Raw genomic sequence first — 12,652 nt, 5'->3', positions numbered from 1 at the left:
AGCCTCTGCGGTCTCGGCTCAGGGAGGGTTTACTCAGCGAGAAGACCATCGTGTGTCTGTGTTTCGGGATCCTCCGCACGAACATTCCTCTGTGCGACCTCGATGACCTGCCGCCTCAGCGCACTAAGCAGAATTTCTCTCTCTCTCTCTCTCTCTCTCAAAAACATACTGCGTAGTCAAATCAAATCAGAGGGCCTCTTATTCTTCTGGCATTAGGTAATAAAATTGATGAGGGCAGACTCAAGCGCACGGTGGTCTTTATTAGATCTTCTGTACATTCTGTTACAGTCGTGCGGTGAGTTAAAATGTGGGTCAATGTCTTCTACACGGCGCAGGCCACTAGGAAAAACCATAGTACACTTAATTGGGTTCCTAGACGCTGGCTTTGTGCGCTCGTTCCTTCCAGCTGAAATCGGTTTCACATGGCAGGGCTAGAAACATTTCCTGTTGGCAGGGCCCCGGCTAACGGCTCATTTTGTAAAGGCTCAGCAGCCACATTAGGAGCCCGTCCCTGAGCTCAGTGTGCCGCCGCAGCCTCGCCAGGCGTTCAGGGCCTCAGTCTGTCTGTGACCCACCTTACTGACCACGAGGTCGGCCTTTCTCACCGGCACGCAAGACAGAACACACTGTGGTGACTGCAGTGTTGAGCTGCTGCAGCGCCACAGGCTCGCAGGCAGACTTTACAGATTTTAGAAGTTGTTTGTATGTTCATACTGCAGAGATTGTACCATTCATCATCTCAATTTGTGGTTTTATGCTTTTATTATTATTATTGCCTTTATGAATTTTTTTAGGTTGATCTTTTAGATATGTATATGTATGCTATTAATTAATGTACATATTTAGTTATTAAGATATCATTTTTTAAGCTTACAACCTTTGATTGCTTTTAGTTTTGTGATTCACAGTGACTTTCTTCCCGTCTCCTGCGTACATATCAGTTGATCTTGGTGGCGAGCTGCTGCATGCAGTTGCCCCAACAAGCATAAATAAAGTTGCGCTGAATTAAGTTCACGTGAGTGATGTTTGCTCACACAACTTCAATGGCATCTGCTTCTTTCTGCAGGTCGAGAGTTCTTTGTGGGCCTTTCCAAACGGACCAATCAGAGAGGAGCAGAGATCCTAGCCGATGCCTTTAAGGTGGGTTTCAACGGTGCTGTGGTGTGAAAAGCGGCCGAATCACAATTAAGACTTACCTAGCGTCCTCTGAAATGACTGAAGTAGACGTGGAAGCGACCCACACCCACACATACATAACCGTACAGGGGAACTACACGGTGGGGTTATAATGATTTTGAAAGGTTTGTCACGAAGAGCACATTTTCCCCATTACACATCTGACCCATTGCTTATTTAGAAATATTGATTACAGAGCAGCTTTAAGTATCAAGATTAATTTTACATTCAACTTAAAGAACCCAGTTTCAAGACGAAATCCAGGTCAGTACAAGTCAGTCCCAAAAATGTAAGTAAAATAACATTTGCTTCAAAGGATGTCTGTGTAACTTGGTTGATAATTATGAAACTATAGAAAAGTATTGAATCTGTACGTTTTTTTTCTGGGCACTTTACTGTTTGAGAATTAATGAAAATCTTAACAGAAATCTGTTTGTTTTTTTAATATACAACCACCACTCACCCACAAGTCTCTTAAATGGTCTCTGAACACGAGCCTGCAGTGAGTGATCACGTCACAAGAAAGGGAGAGATAAACATGTTATCAGTCATAAAAGCTTTAGAGCAGGAAGAGAACGGCATCATCACTCCATTTATCTCTCTCTTTTACTCTGTTCCACTCTCTCCCTTTCTCCCTAATTCCATTTCTCCCTCCCTCCACCCCCCCTCCTCTCTGTCCATTACATCTATCTTACATCCATCCGCCTCCGCCTCCACTTCTTCCCTCCCTGCGTTCACTTTGCTGGGCTGGCTGGTTGTGGACGTGAGACTCCCAGTCTGCGTCAAAGCCACACTCGTCGTTTGTGGCTGATACACTGTACATTGCATATGCAACGCGGTCTGTTGCTAGGAGATATGGAAACCCTTCGACACCCTGACGTGTTTTTAAGCCAGCTAGTTAGCAGAGAGCTGTTTCTCAAATTGTAGGCAAATTGCAGCGAGAGTTACCAAAAAGATGCAGGGAGCAAATATAAAAAGGTATTTCTACTTTGTTATTTAGCACCACCGAAGCAGAGCACGCTGAGATTATTGATTGATGGATGCAGCTGTTAAGAGTCCCAATGGCAATTAGCCGTTAGCGCCCCCCGGGTCCGGGCCTCAGCTGGCTTCGAGGCATTTGTAATCAGCTATTGATGCCGACCTGTGCCACCTCTGCACACAGTGATTAAGCAAGAAGTTGATGACACTGATTAAAAAGGGGATTTAGGAGGGGAAACACCTCCCTCGTGTGTCACGTCCCAAATATTTCCATCCTCTGCCTTTATTAATGAATGAAATTAACCTGTCTGTAAATCACTGCCGTGCTCACAGACTGCCGGGGGGGAGAAGACGTTTCTCACAGTTCTTATCCATCGCTGATGAGTCACGTTTGGAATTGAAACCAGTATGCCTGTTTGGAGTTTCAAACAATGGCGCGTCATCGTCGTCATCATCATCATCACCATCACCATCAATCAATGTTAAGAAACTGCATTTCCAGCTCGTGCTTCCACGCTTTACCTTGTAAGTAAATGCTGTCATCCTTTTGAATGAACCACCTGTTCGGTCACTTTGTGGTCAATTTGATGAGTGAAGTCTTTAATTTTTTTTAATTTTTTTTTAATATCCTCCATTTAAGTCTATTTAAAACATAATTTACATCACTCACTGACTCCTCTTTAATAAGCAGTCAGATGATCTCATATCTGGGAAAAGCACTGATAATAAATTGATCCTGCTAACTATTGAAGAGTTGCCTTGTCCAGCCAGAGCCTTTTAAAGCTTGTGACTCTGTGCCAAAGCTTCCATTGTTGTTGAAAGGCTATTAAAGACACATCAGTGACCCACAGCGTCGCACTGGGTTCCGTCATTAACCATGAACATGGACACTGTAGTTGAGTCCATCGGATGTACACTGTCCTCGTGCCGTAAATACTCCCCAAGCGTGCGAAATTGGTTGCTGAATTTAGTGCAATATTTATTAGTTCTGTTAATTATTGAGCCTTTAAAAAAAACAAAAAAAACAAAAAATTAAAGTACATATTTGTGACCCATTTAAAGAGTCTTCAGTAGGAACAAATGGGCTTGGGAAGGCAGGGAAAGTACTGAGAGACGGACTAACGCATTTCATTTTTCATGGGACTCCTCGACAATAAGAGAATTATTGATCGCCAGCCTTATCCTTGTCCTTAAAGTAAAAGGCAACAGTAAGTGTCTCTTTTCAACCCTCGTTGACGTCAATGATTTTGTGTTTAAAACGGTTTCACCATATTTTCCTTTCCGACTGCTTCCTGACTAATTGCCGTGCGCTGTGGCTCTCACCTCCTACATATGACACACACACACACACACATCTGAGGGAACTATTCCGCAAAAGCATCCCAAACATTGCAGAAACAACAGATTCAGGAAGAAAAAAAAACAAAACAAAACTGGGAGGATTTAAGCATGCAGCCCACAAACAGGGTCACAGGGTGGGTCCCAAACACAGACCGATTCTATCTAATCTCGCTGTAATGTGAAGACGCTTCAATGCCGCAGACTTTGTGCGTATTGCTTTTGGCTGACTTGCGAGTTCAGAGGTGGGTCACGACGTGAAGAGTTCAACGCGTTACGGTAACCGGAATGTCTCTTCCATCTTCCCATCTGTGTCTGATTTGCATTCCTCATTATGGATTCCTCTGTGTTTTCTGTTATCTTTGATAAGACGGGGCTTAATGATGCGTCTCTGGCAAATGAAACTCGGAAAAACCGCTTGAGCGTCCATTATTGGTTTTTCCGTTATTTATCAGATTGATTCCCCCCTATCACTGTTGTTTTTTCCTTTCATTATCAAATTCAGGAGCATTTCGTGGCCAGGTTTGTTTAGCGCTCAACAACTGCGCACAGATGTTGAAGCTCGTTTCTTTATGGTCCTCGCAGAGGTCAGAGTAGATGGTGCTGTTGATTGAATGAGTTTGTTCAGGAAGAAGTGACACAGAAGCCAAACCACTTCTTTTCTTCGACAGCTAAGAGGCGTTGAATCCTGACTCGTACCGGTAAGACGCGGACGTCTGCACCGCCAAGGACCTCAACAGCGAAGCTCAGTCCGCTCTGCTTCTGTCACATAGTCAATAGGGTCTTTTCAGGTCACAACATGGCAGTGTATCAGCCTGTTAGTGCAGATGAAAAGCGACTCTGTCTCTCCCTTCATTCCCTTAAGGGTTTCTCTTGATAAGGGGAAAAGTATGACTGGTATTTCTAATTTTACACTGCAACAAAACTTCCCGGTCATGGCTAAGAATTGAAGAAAGTTCAGATTACACAATTCCCAGTTGTCCTTTTGTGTCTTCTAAACAAGTGCCAAGGAAAGAGTTCAGGAAAACATCAAGGATGGGGTAATTTAAGTTTTTCGCGTGAGGAACTGCCAAGTGCTATTCTGTTATTCAGTCTCAATAACTATTTCAGTGAATCATCGCACTTTAATTGAGCTAATGATGCAGTGCAAATATTGACCTGAAAAGTGTTAACATATACTTGAATGGAAAATGTGACAATAGAGTGCAACGATGGAAAATGTACACAATACTTCATAGGTTTTTATGAAGCTGAGAGCCATAAAAACCCATTCAAAACATATTATGTGATTAAGAAAACACGTGGATGTCAGTTGGAAGTTATTTTCTTAGGCGCAAACCAAAATTTATACGGCCATATAAATGTATTCACATAGATTCGGGATGGAGAGGTCCTGGAAAGTAAGCGTATAGTCTCACATCCTCATCATAATTCAAATTGCGGCTCGGTATCGCGTCAAGGTTTACAAATCTCTGCAGGACTCAACTCTGGCTTTTGCAATTCTGAAAAAGGCTTACAGCATGTCTTAACTGTCAAGGACTGCGAGTCCACCTACCGACTGCTCAATCAGTCAACTTGAAAGTGGGAAGTTCGTCCCGCCCGGTGAATCAGTACATCAAAATCAAAACAAAGTCAGTGGCAACATGGTGTAGTTTCAGCAGGGTATGCTGTGCTGTAAGTCTTCAAATATCGACATTTTAATGAAGGGGTCAGTCCAAAAGTCAGCAGTTGAAGGCTAAAAATAAATAAAACACTATAGGCCCCCTTGACAGTACTGTAGAAATGATCCTGTGCTGCACTAATATCGACCATATATCAATCAATATGGATGCAACTGACGGCTGAATGCCGTTTTTATCCTGAAAAGGCACTGCGAGCGAGGGGCTCCTACATGAACGCTAAAGCCATAGATTTGAACAGTCATTTCGCAGATTTCTATTTAAAAAAACAAAAAAACTAAAACGTGATGTCATGAATACCCATGCTCCAATCACAGTTCAGCGACATCTCAAACAAAATGTGCTGACAGTCGTGGCGTCGTGGTGGTGCTCACGTTGCCAGGCTGCCGTCAGTTAAGTGTGATCAAGCCACACCCACACAGTCCTGGTGGAGAGAGATTAGCTGAGATTTTGACCGTTTGACACTCTTAATAAATAATAAGTAAGGAGGTTGTTTCCCATTTGACTTTGATTGTCGTTAATATTTAATGTTATAGAGAAATAAATAAGATTTGAACAGAGGTTTTTTAGGGGCTTCAGAGATTTAAAAGATGCCTGAATCCCTAATCGGCATGTTCAGGTGTTCAGTGGCAGCTGGTTTGAATGCTGTTTTATATCCTCTCCTATTATTTTGCAACACCTCAACATTTAGTGTCCTGCAGCCAGAGAAAGCCTCTCCAATCAGGCTCCTACAAGTTGCTCTGTAATATCCTCATAAGCTCTGGGCTCAGTAACATTATCTCACAGGCACTCCTGCTGTTTTCTGCCCCCGAGCTGCCCGCCGCTTTCATTTCAAAGCCCACGTTGGACCCGGTTTAACGACACTGCACAAACCGCTACGCTGCTCTTTGAATTGTTTTGTTTTTATTAAAACAATATATCACATCATTTCAAATACACTGCCCCGGAGCTGTGGCGCTTTGTTGTGGTTTGAGAGGATCGTGAGGGATTGCGCCAGACAGAGAAAGACTTGCACTGAGTCATCGCACCTGTCCAAGTCTTTTTAGGATGAAGCTACATGTGAATTTGTGTCTAATATTTTGTTCACCCACATTTGAGTAAATGAGGGAGCTTCCCGTCGTGCAGCTGTACAGGTCATCGTATATTACCACCGTTCATATATTGGATTATGACGTTGTTGCTGTACATGAGGTTTGCATCTTTTTGTGAACTCCGTAGAGGAAACGGTATGTCAGCGGGTGTAGAGGCAGGCTCTTAATGTTGACGCCACAAAGTGATTCCCGCAGTTTGACCCCAGAGAGCGAGAGAGTGCCATTAATTGAATTCACTTTTATTACCTGGGCCTGTCTCGTCTTCAAAAAAAAAAAAGCTCATCCTGTTCACTCTTTGCTCCACCTGATTGGATTGTGTTTTGCAGGACTACGCTGTGTCGACCGTGCCTGTGCTGGAGGGGCTGCACCTGAAGAGCTTCTGCAGTATGGGAGGACCAGGCCTCATTGTCATCGGCTCCAGCGAACCAGCGCAGAAAGCCCTCAAAGTATGGAGTTTGTGTACGTGTGTGTCGTACTCTGTGTGCAGTGGAGGCATCATCCCATTGCCGTGCTTCCACTGAATCAGTGAAACCACTGAATCAACGCAGTGGCATTGGTTTTATTACTGTAACGCGCATTGACGCGGCTGATTCTTGACTCTTGGCTCGATGCTGTTGGTATGAACAGCCCTGTTTTTTTTTTTCCCTCTCCCGTTCTGCAAAGTATTCAGCAAGAATAACACTACAAGACAAGACATCACACGCGTTGATTCAGAGCAGGCTCCCTTACCTGCAGCTTGATTGCTGCTTCCCACTTGCAAAGCACATTGAAAGCACCTGTCACCTTAATCCTCCCTCATTAATTCATATTCTCAGCTAATCTGAGGGGATTGCCCCTGGCGCTCACACTCCAGCTTCAATTACAGAGGGGTTGTCCTCCCATTAAACTCCAGCTCCTCGCTGCATGAAAGGCTTCTGAATCGATCGAGCTCCATCGCGAAACAATAGCCCTCAAAACGAAAAATGCTGGAGGATTCAACGCGAAGGAGAGGCCGTTTACACCCTGACAGAGACGATGCGCTTTCACAAAGAGGGCAATAAATCTCAGCCCATCCCTCTGATGGAATTATCCCGAAGATTCCCAAACATCAACAGCACACATGACACGAAATACGGCGCAATATGTAATGCCGTATTTGCACATGCTGAAAATCTAATTACGTAAGTGTGAAGACTTACACACAAGCACATACACCCTTGGCCCCGACAGATCCTCACTGGCAGGGCTCTGCACCTGCCTCCTAGTGTGATATCGCCCCCTACTGGCCCAGCCCCACACAAAATCACTTTAAGTCGAGTTAAAGTCAGTGTGTCTCGGGGCAATTGAAGCCAGACAGTATATCTTAATGAGACGAGGAACTTGAGAGCAGCGCAAGGTCGGACTTGTTGGTTTCGTGAGCATGTTTGCATTGCTGAAGTGAGAATATCTCCAGAATCCATGCATAAACACACGCGCTAATTGATTTTATATCCCAGCATCGACTCATTAAGATTCCTGCCTGTTTGATCACCCCAGTAATTAGCCACTGGAGCGAGGAGTGGCCGTTAGCGAGACTTAATGACGGGCTGCTCGCTCTCTAATTATGGCTTACGTCACCCTCTCTTGCAGCAATTAGCTCCTGTTGTAAAGGACTTTTAACGACCCTGGATTTGTAATTAGGCAATGTTCTCTTTGTGGGGGGAGTGAGATCTCATGAATGCCGTTTTAATGAATTCAAAGTGCTTGTTTTGGATGTGGATGGCAATGAGGCTCCTTGTCTGTGTACCCTTGGACAAAGACACTTTGTACGAATTAAAGTTGGAGCCCGACTAATTTGGTTTGTGTTTAGGGAGCTAGATCTCGCTGCTTTAAGAAATAGAATTTAAAAAAACAGGACCTGACCTGTTTGCAGTGTCAGGTTGGAGTACAGGGTCTATATATATATATTTATATATATATATATATAAGTACATGTCACTGACATCTGGTTCATCAGGCTGTTCATTCTGTCTCTGTCCGGGACTTTTCTAACAATAAGGCTCAGAACGCGTACATGTGTAGGTGTCGTCTCCTGTCTGTGTTTATCTCTCCCGAGGATGAAAATACTGTTCGGACCGGATGGATTTCATCATCCATCTGCCGCTGTCACAGCCAAGCTTCAGTCATGAAGTCATCACCCCCAAAATACCACCTCCGTCAGGCTGCAGCACCCACTCCCTGCTCTCTCACACACACTGTTCCCTTCCCAGGCTCCAGCCTCACCGTCACCGTCATCCCCTACACTGGGCCCTGTTTGATTCATGAGGTCGTTACTCGCTGCTGGTCAGGGTTCCTTCTGCACCTCAAGGATGTTTCCGCGCTCGAGTTTTATAGATAATGAGGTGACAACGCGGCGAAGGGTGTAGTCAGGATGAGTGTGTGTTTGATGACCAAATCCTGATCACGAACACGCGCACATACACCAGCAAGTTACCCTTGTAGTATGGGCATATTCTACATTTTGGACTAACTTTAATGTTTGCTGTAGTACGTTCAACATGAACACAGGACCGGAACGGATTTTGAGCATTTGAGTGTCCTTGCCTATGACGTCAAAGCTAGTACCACATTTAGACACAACCCTGTCGACGGCTATACTTAGACACAGTGGTGCTTTGAGCTAAATGCTAACATCAGCATGCCAACATGCTCACAATGACAAGGTGAGGTTTAGCAGGTATGTTTACCCTGTTCACCATTTTATTTCAGCATGATAGCATTTGCCATTTATTAACACAGAACACAGTGTACAGCTGATAGGAGTGTCATTAGTTTTGCAGGTCATTAATTTCTGTGCAGATCTTAGTTAACAGTTATTGAGATATTCTAGTCCGGTTTAAAAAACAATGATGGGCAGACATCCCCACCGTTAGCATTTTGCAGTGTGTGTGTCATATCAGGAAAAGGGCCATATATGGCGTTTGAGCACTAGGTTTTCTTGCCAATGAGGTTATCGAGTCCCCTAGACAGACAGCAGCAGCTGGTGCCATATGCTAGATTACAGCACAGGGTCTCGTATAAGAACCGTTGCCTTTCTTTATGCATAAGATTATAAGAAAAAAAAAACCATAGTAACTGTCAATTGTGTCTGTGCACTACTCAGAATTCCTTTTCTCAGCATTGTCAGACATGTTCTCCTCTCCCCTCCCCTCCCCTTCCTCCTAGTCATCTTCCACTGGATACCTTAGGGTGCAGCAATAAACACGCTCAGACCAATAATATTTGCAGAGTGAAATGTGTGTCAAGGAGCAATAACAAACATTTATTGTACATCAACAGGAAGCAATTTCAATTCCATTTCCCCTCTGGAGTTGGATGCAGTATCAAGTAGGGTTTGTCTTGTACATGCTGCTGTTGTTCGTCAGTGAAAAGAAGTATTGTAAAACTTTTAAAGGCGTCCTGAGGAGGATTACTACAATGAGCATTATAGATATTCGTGCCAGGAGCCAAAATACAGATTACACTGACGATCACGGTGGACGGCATCAGGTCCAGTAAATTCAGTGTTTTTGTTAACTGGTCAAGATTGTCATCGCCCAGGGGGGATTTTATTACCTTCCAGTAAATATTTAGTTTTAGCAGCTCTGACTGAGCACATTCTGCTGCCCAGTTACCACTCTGTGTATTAACTGGACCCCAGCCACTGTCCAGAAATAAGCTGCTGCTGATTTGCTGTAGCTTTATGCCTGGTCGAGGGCCAGGATGACTCTGTAGAAGCCTTGGTTCTGCATTCTTTTTTTCTTTTGCTCTTAAACACACTGACGCACAAATCTGAGGCGTATCAATGATGTCAGGCAGGCGAACTGATGTTTACGAAAGCTTCTGAAAGTCTGCTCTGAGAAGTGCTCAAAAAAGCATACAGTAACCACGAAAACCTTCCCTCCATTTTTGATATTTTTGAGACTTGAGATTTGAATAAATGCAACTGGTCCGTTACTCAGGTGACTCGTCAAAGGATTTAATTGCGCGGACTTTACACGAAGGACGGTGAGATTCTGCTGCAGGGCATTTTCCGTACATCCTGAATAGTTTTTCCCTCTCTCGTTTTTTTTTTTTTTTTTTTATGGAGGAAACGAGATGTTTTAGAGACAGAGAGTGAAGCGGGAACCACTGTGATCTTCGGTGGAGTCAACGTTTATGCTCCCCTCTACCTACTCTTAATCCCCCCGGCGTGTGAGAGGCGGGGTTGGCGGTCACGCACATGGACGGTGTTTTCATTTAGGGCTGCTGCAATCACCTAACACACCCACAAGTGACCTGGGACTGTGTCTGCTTGTACTCCACCCTGCAGCCCTGCAACGTCAGCTCCTATAAAGTTCAATTTGATTTATTTTGCATTGTCAGTCATTTGCAGTTTATAAATCAAAAATGAGTCGCGGGTGTTAGAAATATTATTGGCTCAGTTTGCTATACTGGTGCGATGCATTCTTTGTTTTTAACATTTTTGGTGCAGGACTTTCATTACTGTGTTGGTTTTGTGCAGAACCTCCCGGAGATCACTGCTCCGTTTAACAATGAGTCCAGTTCCTGTGACAACTTTTTCCTTGGGCTTTCTGTTTAATGATGGGATTTACTGCTCGCACTAACCGCACAATTGTTCTTCTATTTATTCCAACCAAGAGCTGTTGCTGCTGCCAGAAACGTAAAATGTGTCGCTTCCTGTGTGCCGAGCAGATTTTCCCAGGAAAGCCCTCACTGAGTACTCAGAACAGCACACTTGCTGTTGGGATTGGATCAGTTGGCAATAGACCTCGATTTACATGATTTCTTTCAGGGCACAAGGAGCGTGAGTGTATTCAGCTTACCATGCGAGCAATATAATGCAGAGTAATCCATATTTGTATGTAACTCACACTCACACCCGTCTCACTGAACGCCCCTGGTCCTCCTTATTGCAGCAGACCCAGCCAGTGGGATCTGAAATGTAAACGTCTTCAGCCACAAGGCCCATTGTGCTCACAAACAGCACATGTTTTCCTCCCACGTTTGTAGTTGTGTCATCACATTCGCTCACAGCCACTCCTCCCAACCTATATGTGCGTCAAGCAGACGTCACACATTTTGGTTGCCGCTTAGTCCCATAGATGGTGAATTTCATGAGCAGAGTCTGATCCCCGGAGTTTACATTTTCGTTTTTCATACTTTCAGCCTTTGATAATGACCCTTTCTGACTGCTTGTCATTAGAAAACCTCGGCAGGAACTCATCCTGACCGTGATTGAAAGACGATGACGGAAACAGGAGTTGTAGAAATGCACCAAAGGAGGTCTATATCTGGTGAAAATCTCACTTCTTCTCAAAATACCTTTTCTGGATGTTGACGGATTGGATTTTTTTTTTCACTCGCCTTCCACCTCCCCTCCCCTTCTCGTCTCGGAGGTATCCGTCCGCAGATGTTCTGCTCATAAACATTAAGAGGCACCTGCCTCTCCTCTGGTCATAACATCCTCACCCCCCGACTTCCACTTGGCAACATGGGCGTTTTCTCAGCCTCTCTCCCCCCCACCGCCTTCAGCTCCTTCAGATTACATAAATAACATGACATCTGCTGAGAAAGAATGTCTGTCCGCTCCTGCGTTCTCCATTAAGGCCCCCCAGGCCCCGAGAGTGGTTTGGCTAGCAGAAAGATGTGGTTCTGCCTTTGGTATTGTGGCCTTGCGTCTGATTTAAAGAATCTGATAGTCTGAATAACTGTGTTCTGTCTGTCTCTCTGAAAGTCATGTGGACCCCCCCCCACAGCCTGCTGTTTGTTGACCCATAAGTCTATTTCCTGTCTGTCTCTCATCTGTGTGTGTGTGTAGATCATGCAGCAAATGAGTGACCACCGCTATGACAAACTGACGGTGCCGGACGACATCGCTGCCAACTGCATCTACATGAACCTACCTAATAAGGGACATGTGCTTCTGCACTGCACGTCAGAGGAGTTTCCAGAGAGCGCAAAGGTAATGCTCGGCTTAGTTCACGTCCAAACACACACGCATGAGGTTACACCTTTTGGGAGGATGAAACACGGTCGGGAGAGCCAGACCGGTGTAGCGGCTTACATTTAAAGATCACTTGCCTTTGATGCTCTCCATCCTGTCCAGACCTCAGAGAGACAAACAACTGGCAAACCCTGCGGAATCTATGTGGTTGTTTTACACAGACCACTGCAGGTCAACCACAGCCAGCACTGTGGGGGGGTTCCTTTGTTTTTGTTTTTTTTCAACAAAGGAACCTGCAGTTTTATGTGAAGTGACCTTTTGTGGACATCTGTCCGACCACAGACTCAGAGCCAGAGACGTTGGGGTCATAGGACAAAATATCGGGAAAAAGAAAATGGCTTGCTGTTAGAGCACTGTGATAGGAAACGTGTCATTTTTGTACTATT

At 44.6% G+C, this 12,652-nt stretch overlaps 1 protein-coding gene across 1 annotated transcript in view; it reads left to right on the top strand.

Annotated features, from left to right (window-relative positions):
- Positions 1-12,652, top strand: part of ddah1 (dimethylarginine dimethylaminohydrolase 1) — a 59,299-nt gene that overhangs the window by 43,891 nt on the left and 2,756 nt on the right. Inside the window, exons 3-5 of the mRNA XM_070909260.1 lie at positions 1,067-1,140; positions 6,589-6,708; positions 12,081-12,224. Of these exons, the coding sequence (XP_070765361.1) occupies positions 1,067-1,140; positions 6,589-6,708; positions 12,081-12,224 (338 nt within the window). The remainder of the gene's footprint in view (positions 1-1,066; positions 1,141-6,588; positions 6,709-12,080; positions 12,225-12,652) is intronic.

Source organism: Enoplosus armatus, chromosome 7, assembly GCF_043641665.1.
Source record: "Enoplosus armatus isolate fEnoArm2 chromosome 7, fEnoArm2.hap1, whole genome shotgun sequence".
Lineage (NCBI taxonomy): Eukaryota > Metazoa > Chordata > Actinopteri > Centrarchiformes > Enoplosidae > Enoplosus > Enoplosus armatus.
Note: the sequence above shows the minus strand (reverse complement) of the source record. Positions and strands in the feature narration are given on the sequence as shown.